This window comes from Empidonax traillii, unplaced genomic scaffold (assembly GCF_003031625.1).
Source record: "Empidonax traillii isolate 1590-97213 ecotype Southwest subspecies unplaced genomic scaffold, ASM303162v1 scaffold198:size1128796, whole genome shotgun sequence".
Classification (NCBI taxonomy): domain Eukaryota; kingdom Metazoa; phylum Chordata; class Aves; order Passeriformes; family Tyrannidae; genus Empidonax; species Empidonax traillii.
Genome location: NW_020955391.1, coordinates 535,375 through 555,887, shown reverse-complemented (window position 1 = coordinate 555,887; position 20,513 = coordinate 535,375). Strand labels below are relative to the sequence as shown.

Genomic DNA, 20,513 nt, shown 5'->3' with positions numbered 1-20,513 from the left:
TCTCCACCACTGGTAATACAGTTCTGTGATTTTTTGTGCTTGTTTTGTTATGCAGGTGATTTATGCTGCCTGAAGGCAAGTAAACTTCAGAAGTTCTCCAGTTACAAAAATATATTTCAATTCAATTTTGTTGCACATAATGATAACTGGTCTGAATTCTGGATATGAAGATGGGGAAACTGCAGTTGTGAAAATATTTTTTTTACCACGTAAGAAATAGCTAAGATAAAAGTCATGCAAAGAATAAGTGTGCCATCGTGCCTCATAAGGAGTATGTTCTGCCAAGCAATACTAAGTCTTTTTCGCCATCTACATCACTGTGAGGCCTCACGGGATTTTTTGCCTGCTGAGTTAATTGATAGAACTGGTGTAAAAAGGGGTCCACAGGAGTGAATGCAAGGTCAGTGTGTTGATACAGCGTTATGTGACTGCAGAAAGACTTTTGCAGCACAGGAAGGAATGTGTTTCCTTGGGAGGCGAAGGCTTCTTTCGAAATTAAAATAGTCTTTTCAGTTTTTGTGTATTTCATGTGTAAGGAGAACATAATGCTCAAGCTGTAGACCAACAGAATAAAGTTCCACAAGGAAAGTAAAAAAGGCAAATTGTAAATAATTTTCAGTATCTACATTTCAAAAGAATTACTAATTTTCTTATGTTATGGTCCTGTATAAAAAGTATTGTGAACTTCTCAGATTCTGGCACACATGTGAACACAGAAACATCTGCCTTGAATCCAGCAGAACATTCCTAGCAACCTATTGGCGTGTGTAGTGCTCAAAGGATGAGATTCCCCCTAACGAAATACAATAAAAAATGAGGCAGGTTGTGTAGATGGTCTTTCTCCAGAAAAACTTAGCTAAACAAGTTTTGATATATAGTTTTCCTTTTAAAGAATTTCTCCTCTGCATGGATTATAGGATTTTCCATAAGGTTAATAATAAAGGCTGTGCTTGCTCTGAAAACTTCAGTTTACACTGGTATCCACTGTCAAAAACAAACTATTGAAATAATGAATGAGGTTCACTTCCTCAGAATGTGTAAATGTCCCAACTTACAGTTAAACTTTCAACAGCTGAAAGACAATACCATTGACATGTACCTGGCACTAGTTACTCAGGTTTATTTTTTCCTGGAAAGCAGTTTAGGGCGACAGAGTGGCGTCCGGGTTTCCCAGGTTGTTGTGCTGACAAACTGCAGTGGTGGTAAAGGCAGGGAGTCTGACAAAATCTCATTAATCATTTTAAATTAAATCCAACATTCCTCTCCAACACTGCCAAGAAGAAAGCTAACTTTTACAAATGAATACTCTCTCTGAAAAGAACTAGTATCCTGACCATGTTGCTTTCACATAAATATACTTGATTTTTGTTAGGTACACACACTCTATTAATAAGGAGCATTTTAAAGCTTAAAAAATAAGGCATTTGTTGCATTATTTGGAATCTGAAAAATACTTTTTGCTCATTTTCTGTATTAGATGCCATGAGTGAACTAAAAAGCTGAAAATTAGAGTCCCTTCCCTCTTTCAATGAATTGCAGTTTTTTGCTTTTTTAAAACCGTAAATACAGAAAGTTCCTTTTTAATTTAAGTAAATTTCACATATGGAATGGAAATTGTGTAAAGATTTTCTAATCCATCTTTTCTCTAAGCCTATTTACATGAATAAGAAAGGAAAACTGCAAATCTACTAACATTATGCCAGCAAAACCAGAGGTGATGAAGGAGCAATGTGATTTCTTTAAAGTTTTTTACATACACACTTCTGAAACTAATCCAAGCTATTTGGTTATGATTTAATTGCACATATTGTATGGCAATTCTGAACTTTTAACATCTGATAAATAATATCAGAATATCATATAAAACTTTATCCTATTAAACACATTATTACATGAAGATTATAAAAGTTTGTATATTATTTCTCTTTAAGGCAAAATGAAACCATAATATGCCTATGGGAGACACAGGAAACACATTAAGTCTGTTCTTTTTCCATTTTAATAGTGCTTTTGAGCTTTGTTACTCAAAGGGGCAGATCTTACAATGGCAGAGAACAAGTCATCAGCCTTAATGTTTATTAGATCTGATACAACCATGAAATACTTGAAAAAAAATCCCAATCCAAAAGAAGGCAAGTAGATTTGGCTTTTCTAAATACTTATTATTGTTATTTTGACATTTTAACATGATCAAGTAGGTATACCTCAATTTAAAATACTTAAAATAATTTAATACTTGTTTTCTAAAAACAGAACTATAAACAAATAGTGAACAATGACATCCTTACACAGACAACAAAATTATAGCCACTTCAAAAAAGAGTAATTCCTGTTGGCAATTTTTCTCTAAAGAACATTAGTATACTGCAGAATACTGAAGAGGAAACATAACATTTATTTGCCCAGCTAGTCAGTTTATTTTCCTAAAGCTGTAATTTGAAACTGTTTATAGCGTTCCTTTTTCCAGTGTGGGGGGTGAAAGGGAAAGGTTGAACAGAACAAAATGAATTTTTTTTTCTTGAATGCGATATTCTTGCTCACTTCAAAATTGACAAACATGTCTCTAACTTACATTTGTTTGGGCTTTTGTATGTTGAAGTTTAAATTTAATTTAAATTAAATTTGAATTTTGAAAAGTCAAAGCTGTTTAAATGTGTTGTTTAGAGTTTGAATGGAAAGTATTCTAGACCCAAATAGAGTCTGAGAAAATGTATATCAGATACTGCCTATAACTAAGCCATGGGAATATGCAATATATGCCATAGTCCTTCAATAAATGCAGTGAGAGTCTGAGAATTTAATACATGCAACAATGAGCTGTATTTGTGTGACATTTTACACAGACACAGGTACGCACATTTTCCCTACACGAACACAGAACAGTTGTCCTTCTGTCACATCCGTATATACTGAACTTAGCAAAATTTCAGAAATGGTTATTCAGAACCATTCCAGTATCTTTTAGGACCAGAATAGCCAGTGTTTGAAAGGTGATGGGCTGCAGGCTCATATCTTCCTTCAGTGCTGTGTACAGTCTGTACACTTAGCATTAAGGCAACACCACATGGTCAAAGTTCAAAGGACATGCAGTGGTGGAATCACAATTGCTTGGGAACCACATTGCAGTTATAGGGTGATCATGCTCACGTAATCAGGCTTGGGATCCTCTACCTAAGTCTTCTGAAGTGTTTGATCAAGTAGCTGTTTCCACATCACATCATTTAGTGGCACCTGGATCAATTAGGTATCTATCATTATTTTCTTTTGAAATGTGCACTGAAGAAGACACTGCCCAAAACTCAGTTTTGTACAGGGTTTTTGGAGAATGACTATTTTTCTCACTTTGTAAGAGTATTATTACACCTGCTTATGGCTATTTTTTCCTTTTAAGACAAAAAATTGCCTAATTTTACATAAGGTCCAGATTATTAAAATGCAAAAAATTACTTCTCAGCCATTGTGCAGAAAAACTCAAACTGGAAAGAACAAAAAAAGGACATAAGAAATATCTATATTCATTTTTTGTCTCTTGGTTGCCTCGGAGGGAATTCACATTTGGCATGTTCTGTTTGCTGCTTTCTGTTCAGCTCTGTTCTGGTAACATAATGTACAACATGAGTTGGGCACTAATCATCTAACACTGTTCAAAATCCTACAGGGGAGATCAGATGCTGTTATCTGTATGCCATTAGTGTTTTGTTTTCTTTTCCCCTGGACTTGTCCTATAGAGATTTTAATCATATCATCCTGTTTCTAATTTATCTTCTTGGCTGCTACATTGGCCTTGAAGCTTTCTAAACCTTGCTAATAGATGTACTCATCTACTCCAGAAAAAAAACATGTTCTGTCCGCCTGGAGGCTTTGTTTTGTATCAGGGTAACTGGAAATTAAGGGCAATGCAGACTAACAATTCATGCTCTCTTATCAGTGCAAAATCAAAACCAGTATCACTAATGCCAACTTCAATACAAGTCAGAAGAGAATTAGGCCTTGCTCTGCATTTATAGTTTGAGAAGAAAACATTTCCTAGTAAGAATAGTTTTAACTTCAAAATTCACTGCATTCTTCTTTTTACGTGTATAACTTCTGAACAGTGTTCTCTAGAAAACTGTATTCTGCAGTTTCCAACTACGATCACTTTAAGGAGCACAGGAGACACTTGCCCTGTATTGTTGGTTTTACAGGTTATGTTAAAAGTTTTTTCACTTGTTTTTATTTATTTATTTATTTTTCTAATACAGGAGAAGAAACCCATGCCTTAAACAAAGCGTCCCACCCTATCATACACTCTTTATTTGTGCTTGAGATTAATTGACTGACCACTGCAGAACACAGCCTTGGCCTTTTCAAAATACATAAAACAACAGAGGGTGATGATTAGTTGTCCTGAGAGAGGCAAGTGATACTGTAAACGTGTCTGGAAGACAGCTGCTAAATAAAAAAAGTACAACTTTTTCCGGGTGCATTTTTGTATGTGGGCCAGAGCTATAAATAAAATACGCTAAACACTTGAAATAGCAGCAATAGCTACATTTTTTCTTCCTGTCACTTATGCAGCCCTTACGTGGACTGTCACTGTCATAATTATTCTCACTTCTAAATAAAATATAATACTCCCTAGGTACCAAATGGAAAGCAGCAGAGTAGGTAAAATGTGTGCCTATGAGGGGTATGACCTGCATTCAATTCCTGGCTCTGCCATGGGCTTTCTACATAGATCAGATTAATCTGTAAAACGCAACTAAGAACACCTTCTCACCTCACCTCGAGGTGTGGTAGGGAAAAAGAATAAATGTACTGTTGCCATGATGAATCCAGATCCTACTGATAGTTGAATATTATGTAAACAAACATAATGAAGAACAGTTTTATTTTAACTATGTTACGTCAATTTAAGAAAAGCACTGCTCTGTGAGTCGTCGGAACAAACACCAGGCAAATCTCACTCAATTCCTGCACATGGGCAGCAGTTGCGCTGCTAACATTCTACATACTTCAGACACAATCTAAGTAATTTTTTGAAGTATTTCCATAAATCTAGAACTGCTAAAAATCTAGCTCCATGACTGATTTAGAAAGTACTTCAGTATTTGATTCTGAAACGGCTCTTGAATCCTGCACAGTCACTGCTCTAATCTTGCACAGTCAGTTTTTAACAGCTTTACATACCAGTCACCTGGTATGTATTTGTCCAGGCATTTCCATCACTGACACTTTCAGACTGAGGGAACCAGCTGAAAGCAGCAACACTTTAGCTGCCCCCACTACTTTCCCTGTTTAGATTTTTCCTTGCTTAATGTGCTGAATAAGTGATTGTAGTTGCCTTATTTCCCAAAAACTAGTGCCTGAAAAATAGATGTAAATTTATATATGTGAATTCTGTAAAACTCTCTGTACACTGCATGATTTCCCTTGGCGATCCCTGTAGGACATCAGGGTTTATCTAAAATAGTCTTTAAAACAGTGAATAGCAGATTGGCAATATGCTAATTCAAGTTAGTAAATATAGTATAAAATACCAGCTTAGATATTTTACAAGTGTTCTGTCATCTCCTAGAATAAACTTTATTGTAGTACTCAGACTAATGTTTCTCTAAGTTATGTACCTGAGGTAGTCAGCATTGTAAAAAAAATGCAAACAAAAGTACAACACTATTTTAAGAGATAAGAGAAGAAATTTTAGTTAAAATATTTTACAATAAAATAATTATGATTATAAATCTCTTTAGTTAAATATATACACATTACACAGTATTCTAAAAAGAATGAACTTACTAAAGTTTCAAGCAGATCTAATGCACAAATTCACCACTTTGTCAGCTTAGACTGTAATGTCAGTTTAACATTCGTAAATGGCTGTGTCAGACTAATGGCATTGTTTTGTGCAAAACTGAAAAAAAATTATGAAAACCAAATCCTTCCATTCCCAAGGTAAACAGATAGAAAAGGTAGTTTACACATACACACACTTACACACACAAACTTTGATTGCATACAGAGGTTAGAATGACCAGCACTAAAATAACCCCCATCTCTACAAAATAATTAATGTCTTGAATTGACATAATATTTGAAAATTACAAATTTGAAGTGCTAGCAAATTGTGCTTTTAGGCAGCCACATGGCCAATAAGGTAGATGTTGTCATAAAGGTGCCCTACAAAATCTTCACTAATATTCTGTGCAGCTCGTCGCGTATTTCGGATGAATTCCCTCTTTGACATTTTGTTCTTCACGTGAGGGCTTGTTAGATCAATTGAAAGTAGAATCAAAGAGTAACACAGTACATAAACTGCATCTAGACAAGAGAGAATAAATAAAAAAAAGTTTAAAGAAGAAGTTGTGATCATTAAAGATACTGTTTCCTCTCCAAGAACCTTATGGTCTTCATCATCTGGGCTCATAATTTTGTTTACATATATATATGCATATATATACATATATAACAACTCAAAAGGGTATCTCAGTGAAATGAAATTGAATACAGAAACTTTCAAAGTAATAACGTCAGCACGCTGCCAAATGAGAATTCATAAATCTCTTAATATTTCTACATAGTCCCAAAGTCACTAAGGGCTTTATGCATGTTCATTTAAGCAGATTCTTGAAGATTTTGTAAACTAAAGCCAATATCCTGCAAAAGCTTATCTTTAAATATGTAAGCAATTCCACTGCTGAGAACTGCCTCCCCCCAACCAATTAGAAATGCTTGTTAACTTTGATGAGGCCTAAAATTCCCTTTCATTTCTGTGAGATTATCCACAAGGTAAAATGTTAAGTGTGTAAGACTTTGCAAAAATTCAGACAGCAAAAGACTCAAGCAAAAAGCTCAAGCACAGACAAAAGTGAAGGAAAGATAACATGGAAATAAACTTTACTAATCAGCTAAAAAAGGGATCTGTACTTTTTTTTTTTGTTCGTTTGGTTTTTTTTTTTGGTTTTGTTTTTTTTAAAAACAAACGGGAATTATGACTGTATACTGAACTATGTCTGCACTTCCAGAAATACTTGTTTAGGTGCCAATTTTAAAGCTATCAGAAACAGTAGTTTCATCCAGAAATAAAAAGACTGATCCATAGAATCAAAGCTCATTTTTGCTTACCAGGACTAAGGCCAAGTTCTCTCATCAAATCAGGATTACAAGCACAGAATCTGTGAGAGAACTTTGTTATGAGAGTTTCAAGGTACTCCCCACGCTCCTCAGGAGCATGAATGTGTCTGAAGAACTCTCTCAGTGCATTTGGCAAGAATTGATTTCTGAAGTTGTGCAGCGTCACAAGGTCATCCAAAACATCTCGCCTGGTAGAATGAAAACCCACATTATTAGAGAAGTTTCTTTTAACTGTTGAAATATGAAAATGTAGGTTTTAAAAATAAAACAGAAAGCTTCAGAACAGTATGATTGATCTTTGTTTTCTGATGAAAGGCAAAATGATCACTAACAGCACAGAGATAATATAAACACATGTTTTTCACTTACATAGTAGCCAAATACTATAAAAATATACATTAATCAGAATTCAAAGTTTCTTTATATGTATATTAAATCAATCTACGTAGAGGCTTTGCTTCCTTTAAACTGTGACAAAGCCATTAAAAAAGACAGTGAAGGGAATAAATTCATGTGTCACACATTTGGATGCTTAAGTAGAAACTGCTATAGGAGTGTCTTGTTAAAACCAGGCTTCAGCTAGACAAAATTTGCTCACTTAAGTCCATCAGCGTATGATGTTCTCAAGTGTTTTCCATTGATCACAGCAACATCTAAAGAATTCATATCAGCCTACAGGTGTGCAAAAGACATCTGAAGAAAATGTGGAAGCAAATTTGAAGTGAATCAAAGAATATTCTACCATGTTTAACCTAATTTTTACCTTTCAGTACTAAGATGGGAGTTTCAACATTAGAAAACTGTTTTTTATTTTTATTGTCTAATTACACTCTGTTTATGAAGGGAAGACAAATGGCAGTAGAGGTTGCTAATATTAACTTGCAATCTCATCCACTAAATGGTTTTGTATATTTTCTATTGACTAAAAGATTGATAATCCTAAGTTTTGCAGCACAGGACTGTCAGTGGTGATACCACTATAGAATGACTCCTTTTATTCCTTTAGTAGAACAGGTCAAAGAGGATGACAAGCAGTAGAGGATTCCTGCTAGGAAGAACAGAAGGACAACAGCATTTCTATTTAGGTGCCTTTACTGTTCTCCTTCTCTTTCAACTTCTCTTGAAAGTGCTGGTGCTCCTCTTTCCTCATACTGCCCCACTCCAACCTGATGGCATAAGAAAGCACTGCAGGGACAGAAGAGCACACCACAGCACCACAGCAGGGAGACTGTTCCCTACTGCAGCTCATGATGCCTCCAAGAGGGTGCTCCATTGCATCTTGGGAAGTGTTTGCGACTTGCAGTTGAGAAATATCACACAACCAAATAATGGTCAGATGATTCAAAATTAGTGAAAAATCTATCAACCCTTCACAGAGTGATAACTATTTTTTCTGATTAATACCCACACTAGATAGGGAAAAAAAAACCCCTCAAGTCAAAAAAAGCAGCAATATATCTATAAAGACTGAATGTTAAAGAGCGCAAAGACTATCCTGTGCAGTTTAAATATTCACTATAACTTCACGACAATTTATGCCTAGAACTGCAAAAATGCAGGAAAATCCCAGGATGAGAGATTAATTGTTATAGGTGGTATTTTTGAGGGTTCTTATAAAGAGTTACAAGTCACATAAACACTTGAACTGAGTAACTGTTCAGATTTAGCAGCATTATTTAGACGCATTTTCTTGCCTTTTCACACTTTTAAAATTGCATCACTACAAACAAAATATTGTTGAATGGTGCTGTACATTGAAAATTCATAGAAAATATTTTAAGAGAAATTCAAATTACCTTTCATCAAGGTAGATTCTTAGCTTCTTCCAATTTAGTGTTCTTGTGCAAAAGATAAACTTAGCTATTTCTTTTGGTGAATCGTCTAATATGCCTTTGGACATAAAGTAGTTGACTCCCTGAGATAAAATACAAGTACATATAAATTTGTTTAATCTTTATAATCTATATAATCTATATAACAAGTACTGTACTTCACAACGTAGAAGTGTCATCCTATTAATTAGTTGGGTTGTTTTTCAGAATAATCCCTTCTCTAAATCCCATTTCAACATGCACAATACACTCTAAAATTATAAATCAAATGCAAAGAAACAATTTATTGTTATGGTTGAGATTTTACATTCAGTCTTAGTAGGAAATTTTAAATTGTGAACTCTATAATGAGCATGATGGTTCTTTAATAATTTCTTTACAGTAGAGATAAGTATTTTGGTTTTCATACTTCGTAATAGTATTTAAAATGCTGCAGGGACCATGACTGTTAATTTAATAACTTTTGTAAATAAGAAAATCTTAGCCATAATGTGTTTAGTCTTTAATATCTTTCACTAAAACAGTAATGTTGTCACATGTATACGATGTATCACATTCAAATAGATGCATTAAATGCATTTGTTTAAATGTGTAATAATGCAAATAAACACAAGCACGCTGATTTCAAAGCATAGGTAAATAACATATATAAATGTGCATACACATAAATAAGAACACTATGCCTAATATAAAAATAGTTTAAAAATATAGAATTGTATATTTCATTCATATTATAATTTCCACAATTTTACACTTTTACAAGCACACATTTCTTACAAAATAAACATGTCAAATTTAATTTTAAAGTATTTCCACGATATTCTAGATTCTTTGCAGTCATTGAAATTTCCCAAAGCATAAAAATATTTCCCTTATGATCTCAAAAATCAAAACCCAACTAATGGATTTAAAAAAACAATGACATTTTTCAATAACAGAAATCTAAACCTAAGAATAACTAACCAACTTGTTCCAATTCAGTTTGGTAAGGGCTGGGAGCAGTTCTGAGCATTTGTTACTAGATTTAAGTACAATATATCCTGACTGTAGAATAACACTGAAACCTAGAACACATAGGACAGTGCACCTCTGCATAGAGCAATATACCAAGGGCACAACCTAAATCACCTTTAAAATACTTCTGAAATGTTTTTTCATAAATCCCTTGATATCAGGCTCCTGAATACTTTGCCCTTTTAGTTTACATGACATCTATATGTCATTCAGTGTGTAAACTAAACTTCCCAGTACTCTTCAATTTTGTGTGGAAAAAGAAATAAAGGACTGAGTGCAGGTTTGGAGCATTTTATGAAGCAGATTGGTAAAGCAAAGCAGTTGCTCAGTTACATCAAGCAAAAAAAAAAAAAAGTAATTAGAAATTACGCTTATGAACAAAAGTGAAAAGCCAAGAAATACCTGTAATATTAACTGGCTATTTTTACCAGTCCATAATTTTGGCTTATAAATTTATAGAAAATATCAGTTAATCAGCATATATTTTTTCAATTTAAAATATGGTTCATAAAAATAAATAAAAATAAATCTAGCATTGTTAGGCCTCAATTTTAAGATGAATCTGTATTTAGGACCATAATGAAACATGTATTGCACTGTAAATTCACATTTCAGTCCAAATTAGATCATATTTTTGTCCATAACATGGATAGACAATGTAATGTTAAGTGCTTTTTGAATTAGAGCTAAGTAAGAAACTAAAAAAGAGAGATTAACATGAAAAACTGTGTATTAATTCCTCAAGAATTTTGGCAATTTAGATAAGATGAGGAGCAGAACATCTTTACATATATCCTGACTTAATGAGATTTATGCATTTGCTTCAGTAACAGGTATTTGCTTAAAGTAGTACCAACTAAAGCCTGACGAGGAAGTCTGAGTAGCATTCCTGCCGCAACAAGCTAACAGTCCTGCAACATTTCCTGAAAATACCTGGCACGTCATAGATGAGGCAGGATGAAAATAACACCTTCTTCAAGACAGACAGTAAGCTGGTTTCTCTGTGACAGTAAATACTGTAACTTTTCTCATGCACAAGATTGCATCTAAATGTACAATCTTCACCTGATAGGCTACCAGGTCTTTGTGCAGCATTTTTATTCCCTGTCTCTAATTCCCTCTCTCTCTCTCTTCCCGCACCATACTTAATTCTTGATAATATCGTTCTCTGTGAATACAGACTCATTCATTTTCCTCAACTCCATCACAAGTAAACAGGTCATAAATAATACTTTACCACATGCCATCATTTTTAATTGCTTCTTATTTCATTCTAAGCTATCAAAATCACTTTGAAACAGTAGAAACCTGAATTCTCTGTTAAGTTCTTAAATTTTGTCTCCCAGTAAATGAAGTTCATTTACAAGATTTACAGCATGTCATCAAATCTGCTTTTTGTAGCACTCTAAATACTGCCTTGAAACTCTCTCAGAACCCACACTTCAAATAGATCTCTTTTGGTAGCTAGGATGGTCACTTGTGGCATATATATCAGTTGAAATAAGTAGTTCTATACTCTATTAAAACCTACGCTAAGATTATTTACCAGTCAGCTGGTGATTCCCTTAGGAAACATTTGACTGCAATCAGGTAGGCAGATCTGTGCCACTCTCTGACAGGTATGAAGAGGCCTTTTTAACACTTGGGACACATTGAGGGATGAGCACATACAGTGTGTTCTCTTAATTCTGATTCAGAGCACTACAGTGTTCTTAGCATTAGAGAATTAGGAAAGATGCCTCAAGGATACCTTGCCTCTGTGGTAAGAATGTTATCACTGAATTTAAGACAGCTCTGGATAAAATATTAATGTATGGAAGTGTTGATTTAAATTATATATGAAAATGCCAGTCATTACTATAAACTAATAGTAACAACAAAAGCCATTTGTGGTATTTCAGTATGTTATTTTTCACACTTGCTCCTTTTTTTCCAGGCACACAATGCTTACCAACCTATTCTACTACAGCACTAATACTCCTTGCTTGCTTTCTGCCTGTTCCCAAAAGCCTTTGTATTTGTTTATATCCATACAGGATATCTAAAATGAAAAACTTATTTTTCAGTATTGGTTTCATTTTTGCATTGATTTTCTTCTCTGCTAAGAGTACTTTTAGAACACTTCAGTATAGCAGTCAACACTGAAACTTTAGCAGGTGCTTTTGACACCTCTGTTTGCATATGCATACAAAACAAACCAGACATATTCTAAATTAATGGCACAGAAATTTTGGAATTAGTGTTTTTCTACACATATAAATATTTTCTCTTTTTCATATTCAAATGGAATTGTTTGCAAAGTCAGAGTCGGGAAAAAATGAAGGTTTTTACCTAATGCCCACTTAAGGTAGTGCAGGAAAACATATGAGAAATACATTTGTCAACAAGGCCAAATTTCATTTAGTATTTCAGATTTCACATAAATAGCTTTACACACGCTGTATTTGTTTACCACAGTAGTTTTTAAAGGTGACTAAGGAAAACACTAGTAGAATCTTCAACATTTTTAGATGATTTATAACTTGCAGAACTATAAGTTTTCACATTTTGGTAAGACTACAGAAGTATCAACAAAGTGCTCATTTCTTTCTAGTCTGTACTGTATCTAAAAAAAGTGATTTTGATCACCAATGAAATTTTTAAAGAGAAGCTGAGAAAATATGGGGGCAGTGACTGCCGATTTATTCTGTATATAGAGTATCTAGCAAAGTAGGGTGCCAATTTCCTATTGGGAATTCTAGGTAACACTAACATTATTAGTAAATAAAAATTAGACATGTACGGTATTGTCGCTCCCATTTTTCTAGGGAAATGCGGTATCTTTATATAGCTCATGGTGCATCTTCTGGAAAAAACACATAGTACAGATGAGATTTTGTACTAGAAATTTTTAAGATTCTTTCACTAAGTAATGAATCAAGTAATTTGGTGACAAATGTGGACACAATATATCATCTACATTTCAGTGTCACTTTCACTGTATGTCTTTAAAATACAGTCTCAGTGATACAAACTTATGATGGCAGAAATTGCAAGTAGAACACATAAATATTTTCCACATTACACAGAATCCCTAACTAATAATTTACAAGATTAAGCCTCTCTGACTTTAATGTAGAGTTTTCAAAAGGTTTCAGTTGTATGTTCCTTTCCAACTTTTTTGATAAATCACACAAAAGAACTTCTTCCCCCTACAGCATACACATAATTCTGGTATTCTTCAGACAGATAAATCAATGCATCTGAAAACTGGCTTGCTTAGTAAATCATAATGAAATAAGTTTAAAAAAATTGCTTAGAAATATAAAGCACTGTAAACATTCCACCATCTACACACTATCTATAATTAGAAGTCAGGTAAGATAGCTATATACAAGAGGAAAATCCTTTAAAATCAGAAAAGGTCAGAAAAAACTGACCTCCCTGACAAAAACTAAGGGCAGTTGATAGTGATGGAGACAATCAGAAGAATGGAAAGCCAGGTTTAGCTTAAGCACTGTCTTACTGAACTTTATTTATTATGCTATATAAAGGAAATCACAACCTCATTAAAGACTAACAGGATGAGACAAAAAATAGATCTTTCCTGAACCAAAGATTTTATTTTGTACTTTCAGTTTCAATTTTAACTACATAGCATAGCTCCACATACTAAACTTGACAACATATTTTGTAGGTAGTTAGAAACCAGATACAAAACAGTGGGAAATAACTTCTGGTTATTACAAATTCTGAATCATAAGACATGAGATGAAATGAGCACTGCATGAGAAACACTTCACATACACCATACACTCCACTTAAAATAAAATACAGCAGAGGCCATGTAGGCAGATTAAATGACATAATATTCATACTCAAGTGTTAATACTGACACTAAATTACCCCCTCTCCAAAGAAACAACAAAAACCAGGTTCCAAAATCTTGGCTACAATGGTGGTGCCATATGAAAAAAACCAACAAAAACTATCAACCAACCAACCAAAAAACAAAAACCAAAAACCAAACCCAACCCAAACATGCACTGGAGGGGTTTTTTACGTGTAATGTGATTAGGCACATCCTTTCAGCTGAATGTGAGCACTTGCTATGAATTATGCAAGCTCATGCACACAATCAACACATTAAATTACAGCAGATATCACAACACCATGCACACAACAATGGCTAACCAGAGAATCCTACCACAAAGTGTGTAGATGCTCTTCCCTACCCCGTGAGCCACCGCTAGCTCTGGAGCTGTTGCTGTGGAGCCTGGTTACCCACTTTCATGACATGGGCGGTGTCCTTTGGAGAATCTTGCTCCTGTGGCTGTAAGTATTCCTATTTTTATAGTAATTTGATCAGGTCTGTTATCAAATGTAAAGCAGAGTTTGGCAGGAAATTCGGAGACACAATTTGTAATAGTGGAACGTCATATCATATAGTCCAGTCACAGTGTCCTTATAATAATAATTCTGCCAATATCACAGTTGTAAACAATACAAGCAATTGTGAATTGTCCTGAAACTCAGGCCCTGAATGATTCCTACCAGGCTACGGTGCTCCACAGGGAGAGAGGAACAGAGCCCTTAGGAGATACCCCGAGGTTCTCATCTCTCATTGAAGCAGACTGTTTGTACTACTATAGTACAATAAACCCATAATGAACCCATAAGAAGCAAGAGGAGCATAATAAAGTTAATACCTAACTTAGGGATACTGTAAGTTAGCTCTAATCTGCATATCTTAGTTTCCTCTAAAAATAATGGATTTTTTACTAAGTGCCTTCTGTGAAGGCTCCAAATGCTTTAACCATATCAAGATTACTTTAAATAGGGTTGAAATATAACAGTACATTATAAACTAACACAGTTAAGTGAAAAATTATGTTAAAACAAACTGAAATAAAAAGAAAAATTTGGATGAACAAAGTTGCTACCAATTTAAACTTTAACACATTATTGAAAATATTTAAGTTACCTGAACACTGCATTTCATTTGAAAATCTTTACATTTATAACTAAATTTGTGAAAATTCTGCTGAAAATCAATACTAATCACTCAAGTGGCAAGGTGCTGATATCTCAACACTGTGTATCAGAATTCAAGGCAGAGTTCCACCAGAGAAATTACAAAATGCTCCAATTTTTGACTGATAAAAGTAGTGGTCTCTTGATCAAGCAGAATATAAGATAAAGCAAGAACTTAAGCCAAATCACATTCCTGTAATGATTTATACCACTGCTTTATTTATCTCACCCTGTGGTAGCAAGTTCATGTTTTCTGTATCATATGTTCTGAGTGCAATTTGCTTCTAGAAGTATATCTTTTCATATCTCTTAGTCCTTTTCCTATTTTGGATTTATTCAACTACCACTTCCTTGTGTATGCATAATTATATGCAGGAAGTTACCGCTACTTTTGTTCAGTATTGCATTGTCTACCCTCCTTTCCTACAACACACTAAGCAGGAGTCTGGCTTTGTCACTTGGGCATTCATTGCATATCTTCAAGGCAAAAGCTGTCTACTTTCATGCTCTTTTCTTCTTTGAAAGGTGACAGACTGAAAGAAGGAACTGACTTTTCCAGTTAGTTACATGAATTAATAAATGCAAACCTTTCAATTTGACATGTATTTTTTTTGAAAATAAATTTATGTTTTTCTATAGTATAAAGATTATCACAACAAACATCCACAGAAATCAAATCACACTGAACTTCAGCATAGTTCAGCAGTATATCTTTCTCATAATACTTCAGTATTTGCCCCTTGGTAGTGGAAATTAGGTAAAAGTCCCTTACAACGAAACATAATGGTCATAGATGTAGTCAGACTTAATACCTCATCCTATTTTAACTGAAGTAGAACCAAACTCATACTCTGCAGAAGCATTTTAGCATTTTAATTTATGTAAATGTATTATTATTCTTTTAAAATTCACCGCTTTCTCTTCAGTTAGGACACGTGTCTTGTTCCTGAATCAATATGTGGTTATGGATTTCTGGCATCCATAGGTCAGACTGGTGTACAGAGTACTTAAGAAGCAAGTCATGGAACTTGTGTGCACAGTTACAATACTCAAAAAAAGACCAGAATAGGGCTGTAGCTTAGTATTAACCATCCCTACAGTAAAACAAACACCTATTAAACTTGTGTCTTATATAGCTATAGTTATAAAACAACAATCACAATTATTTTAACTGTTTATTACTGTCATCAACAGTCCACTTACCTCATCAGGGTTGGCATTAAAGGTGAGACTTCCTTCATCTAGCTGCATATACAATTTTCTAAAAGAAAATCCTAGAGGCGGATTCTTATTGTATATAGAACAGTGACCCCAAGTGGATTTGCACAACCTATGAAAATAGAATTAGTCTATTATAAAAATTCTTTTCTGAATTTCATACATTTTACAGAAGCCAAATGTAATCAACACTGCAAAAATAAATACTCAAACTATAGGAAACATTAGAAATAGGCTGCTTGTAACATTTAGTTATTAATTCTTTTGCATGTGTGTTGCTACAATCTTCAATTATGTTATCATTGTTTTCTTCTCACAGAGGTTTTGGTGTATTTGAGTGCAAACTTGAAACATATCCCAGTAGGTGGCATCATAATGAAATCCACACAGCAGAGACCTCTGGCCCTGGTAGTATCTGAACACAAGAACTGTGTTCTCCTGCAGTACTATGACAGATAAAACATTGTGGTTTTTTTTCTTGTGCAGTGAACGGGACACCACATCTGCACAAAATTATGCCATTAACTCACCACTTTCCCCATCTTTTCCACCTCACTCTTCTTTTTCATGTGTTGGCCAGTCCTAATTACTAGATCTAGCCCCATCCCTCCACATCTTCTATAATGTCTCAGTTTCTTTCCCTTCTATCTCACTTTGTATCTCAGTTTCATTGGTTTCTGTCCCTCAACTCAGTCTCCTTGACGACACCATCTGAAATTCTCTTTCCCTTTCTATGTTCTCTAGATTCCTTACTGAACCGGTAGTTCTGCTTCAATACACCTGCTTTGTAACTAACTAGGCACAATGTTTGGGACGCAGCAAGGACCTACTGAGGACATGGCACAGACTCTGTTTTCAGTTCAGAATCTGGGTCTTATTAAGACTGAGTTCGGAACTGCAGCCACAGGACTTGCCAAAGCTTAAATGCATCCAATACATACGGAATGCTGATGATCTGTAGATGTCCACAGAGATTATGCAAATAGAGATTTTTATTAATCTGTTAAATCAGGACACATTTTCATTACCAAAGTGCATACTTTGAATAATTCCATTATTTGGAAAGATTTCACCAGAAATAATTTCCCAGAATGAACTTTGAGGAAAATACATTGGAGTTTTTTTTGCCCCTGTACGTTAAGAACATATACTGCATACAACAAAGAAGTTCTAGTATCTTCAAGCTTTAGTCTAGGGAATTTATTTGTATTTAGGGTGGGTTTGGTATGAAGAAGTGAGCACAGTACAATGCATACTGATAAACTTAGAAGGTTACTGGTATCCTTCACTAGAGTTCCTATTTCCTGTCAACACAACAGTCCCCAACAGCAGAACAATTGTGACTAAGAAATTATATCGCATTATCCTACTGCTAAGTTCATAAAGCAGGAGAGGAAATGAAGCTGCTTAATTCAAATGCAGAGGGGCAAGGAAATACACAAGTAAAGGAAGAGATGTAGAGCATAATGAAAGCAAAAAAACCAACCTGAACAAGCCCCTAACTATTACAGATAGAGCATCATTGGTGAAGGGGTAGAAAAATGTTATAAGTTCTGCTAACCATCTACTCTGAAGTATGACTTCGTGAGTCTTTCCTGGTTTGATTAAACATGAAATATCAAAGAAAATATTAATTACATTTTGATATTACAGAATTTTATCTGAATGTTCCTTTATTTATTTCCTAGACATACAAGCTCTGCACATGTTTTATATAAATGTGTTTATACCTATACTGCAGAATTTCACTTGAGAAAAACCAGCCTTTTTTTCCCCTACCTCCATAACTATCTTCCAAAAAACACACACCTAAGTTGCTCTAAGACAAGCATAGTAGATGAGTTCTCCTGTCTTTTCATTTGGAAGTTTGTCTGAATAGCATTGCTTGCTCGCAGTAGACACTAGTTTGAAATTCAGAGAAGTAATACAAACATTTGAGGTGTGCTTTGAGCTAATACAAAAGTGAAAACAAGCCCCGTTTTTTTTCCCCATAATATGCTAAACAATAGGTGTGTAATAATACACTTGTGCCAAACACACTTGGGTATGTAGTAATCTCTAATAACACCCAATAGCAATTAGAAATCCAGAACAATACATTTTTAAACTATTTACGTTTCCTCTACGTAAAATCTCATCTAACTTGGGAATCCTTTTCAAAACACTTACTGAGACAAATTTAAAATCTAACTATTTTTATAATGTCCAGATGACACTTTTTTGTTCATGCTTACCCTTGCCAGAGGAGCTCATCATTAGCAAGATCCTGCCAGACACATGAAGCTAGACAGAGATCAGTTGCATTCAGGTATGACAAAATGGTAAAACTAAGCTCTGGTGGCAGCATTTCCAGGTTAATGAATCCTTCTTGCTCTTTAGATTTTCTTGTCTTCAGCAGGTGGTAGATGTCAATGCCTCCTTGAGCTTGTTTGCGATGGCTTGTATTGGAAACATTGTTAGCAGCTACCCTCCTACCATGCTCTCTGGTAAGATAGCCTGGTCCACTGTATCCTTGCTGTTGCAATTGCTGGTTCCTAGCAACTCTCCAGAGTCCCTGACCCATCTGCGAGCCTGCTGGACATAAAATCCAAATTAAATGTTGACAGCTATCAATAAACATTTGTAAGACAGACTCAGCACACACTGCAAAATAAAACTGTAGGACTGATCCGAGTAGGTAAAAAGTGAGTTTTGTCAAAATTATGCTATGTAACCTGTTTTCATAAGGCAACTGAAAAGATACTGAATACAAACCCCATAAAAAACCTAGATTTTTTCAAAAATTTCCATGCTTTAAGAGTTACAAAATTAACAATAAGCTTCTGCAAAGAGTACCAAATATTATCTATATCCTATGCAAGTTAAAAAGCCTTAAGCTTCAGAACAATTGGAATCTCTAGACTTCCTTTAAAATTTAATAAATATATCTCATTTAGCATCAATGAAGCACTATAAAATATAAGGAGAAACAAAAATGTCCTGAGTATTGGGTAGCACACAAGATGAGGCTGTGACTGACACTGAAACAAAGTTTCATGATTTCAATGATTATGCAGTAAGGATTTTGGGTGCTGAGAAACAAGAGAATAAGTATCTTTTCAACCTTTCTTGCCTAGTGTGATAACATAAACCCTTCAGAATATTGTACTCACGAACTTAAAAAGAGAACATCACTGTAGAAATCGTATAAAAAGCCTTTTCGTAACATAAAAAAAAGAGACTTAAAAAAAATGTATTTCCTACTTTAAGGACCAACTGAAGAAATTTCAGAGAAGAAGCAAATTAAGACACATTTTAAACCATTCTAGAACCAGCTGCTGGAAATTCACAAGGCTTTAATATGCATGTATGCTCCAATTCAGCAGCTTATATGCCAGTTGTTAGAACACATATAATCTTCCTCATCACGTAATTACTTTCAGCTTTGTCGTAATTCAGGAAGAACGCTTTCAGAACTCACTCGTCACACAAGACGAGCAAACCCATTGTTATTATAAAGTCTTTTAAGTAATAGTGACCAGAAATATATTTTTAAATTATTTTGAACATACATTTTCAATCTCTAGATTCAACAGGCCACTTCAATGTATGTTTTCCAACTTCCAGTAATGTAACTTTAGCTAGGAATTGAAACCTTGGTAGCTTGGCTGTAAAAACTATCACAGTCAAAATAACCAAGCTTGTTTATAAATTGCTGATCTTCTCTGGCTGTCTGGTATCTATCAAAGACTGATTTAAATTAGTTTTTAGCAGTGTTGACAAGCACGATAGGATTCTAAAAGCTATCTAGATTAATGCTGCATTAGCAGCGGCTTCTAATTCATTAAATAAAAAGCAACACGCACTCTTAAACGCTTTCCGCTTTATGTTAACCGAGCTCTACGGCTGCCGCTTTGCAGCCACAATCATCCCGCCAGGAAACGTTCCTCCCTTCGTAACCGAGGCCCGGAACCTGCGAGCCCTTCAATCCTAGAGGGCTTCAAACTGACTCCGGGCACCCAGGCTGACGGGCGGAGGCACAGCCCATCCCGCAGTCCCAAAGCCGCCCTGGCCGACGGGAGCACCCCGTGGGGAGCCCGGCCAGGCAGGGCGGGCAGGGAAAGGCTGCTCCGCTCCCGGCGAGCCCGGGCCGTCCCGAGCCCTGTTGGGCCGTCCCCAGGACCCCGCTCCTCCCCCTTGGCCGGGCCATACCTGAGCCAGCCCGGGTCCTACCGCCGCCGCGACGAGACCGGCCCGCGTCCGTGCGAGAGCCGCGCCGGGCGGGAAGGGGCTGCGCGGCCCTAGGCAGAGGCAGGAGCCGCCGGAGGGGCCCCGGGAGAGAACCTG

General features: G+C 35.3%; 1 protein-coding gene across 3 annotated transcripts; it reads right to left on the bottom strand.

Annotated features, from left to right (window-relative positions):
• Positions 1–5,544: 5,544 nt before the first annotated feature.
• Positions 5,545–20,489, bottom strand: FBXO8 (F-box protein 8). 3 transcript variants are annotated; one of them, XM_027886958.1, is made up of 6 exons: positions 20,379–20,489; positions 18,422–18,761; positions 16,173–16,299; positions 8,907–9,025; positions 7,102–7,298; positions 5,545–6,297 (listed from the first exon to the last, which is right to left on the bottom strand). In XM_027886958.1, exons 2-6 carry the CDS (start codon positions 18,748–18,750, stop codon positions 6,110–6,112), a joined length of 960 nt encoding a protein of 319 aa, XP_027742759.1. In that variant the 5' UTR covers positions 18,751–18,761; positions 20,379–20,489; the 3' UTR covers positions 5,545–6,109. The 3 variants fall into 3 exon arrangements, with proteins under 3 accessions (XP_027742759.1, XP_027742756.1, XP_027742758.1); XM_027886955.1 differs by having other exon boundaries at positions 18,422–18,758; positions 20,379–20,485; XM_027886957.1 differs by lacking the exon at positions 20,379–20,489 and adding an exon at positions 20,033–20,200 and having other exon boundaries at positions 18,422–18,758.
• Positions 20,490–20,513: the final 24 nt, after the last annotated feature.

Bases quoted from the DNA above. Each gene is read 5' to 3' on its own strand.
- FBXO8 (XM_027886958.1), bottom strand. From the start codon at position 18,750: ATGGGTCAGGGACTCTGGAGAGTTGCTAGGAACCAGCAATTGCAACAG. The intron at 7,299-8,906 runs GTAATTTGAATT...TCATTCTACCAG, and splicing joins AGAATCTACCTTGATGAAAG to GCGAGATGTTTTGGATGACC. The intron at 6,298-7,101 runs GTAAGCAAAAAT...TCTCTTGTCTAG, and splicing joins AGAACTTGGCCTTAGTCCTG to ATGCAGTTTATGTACTGTGT.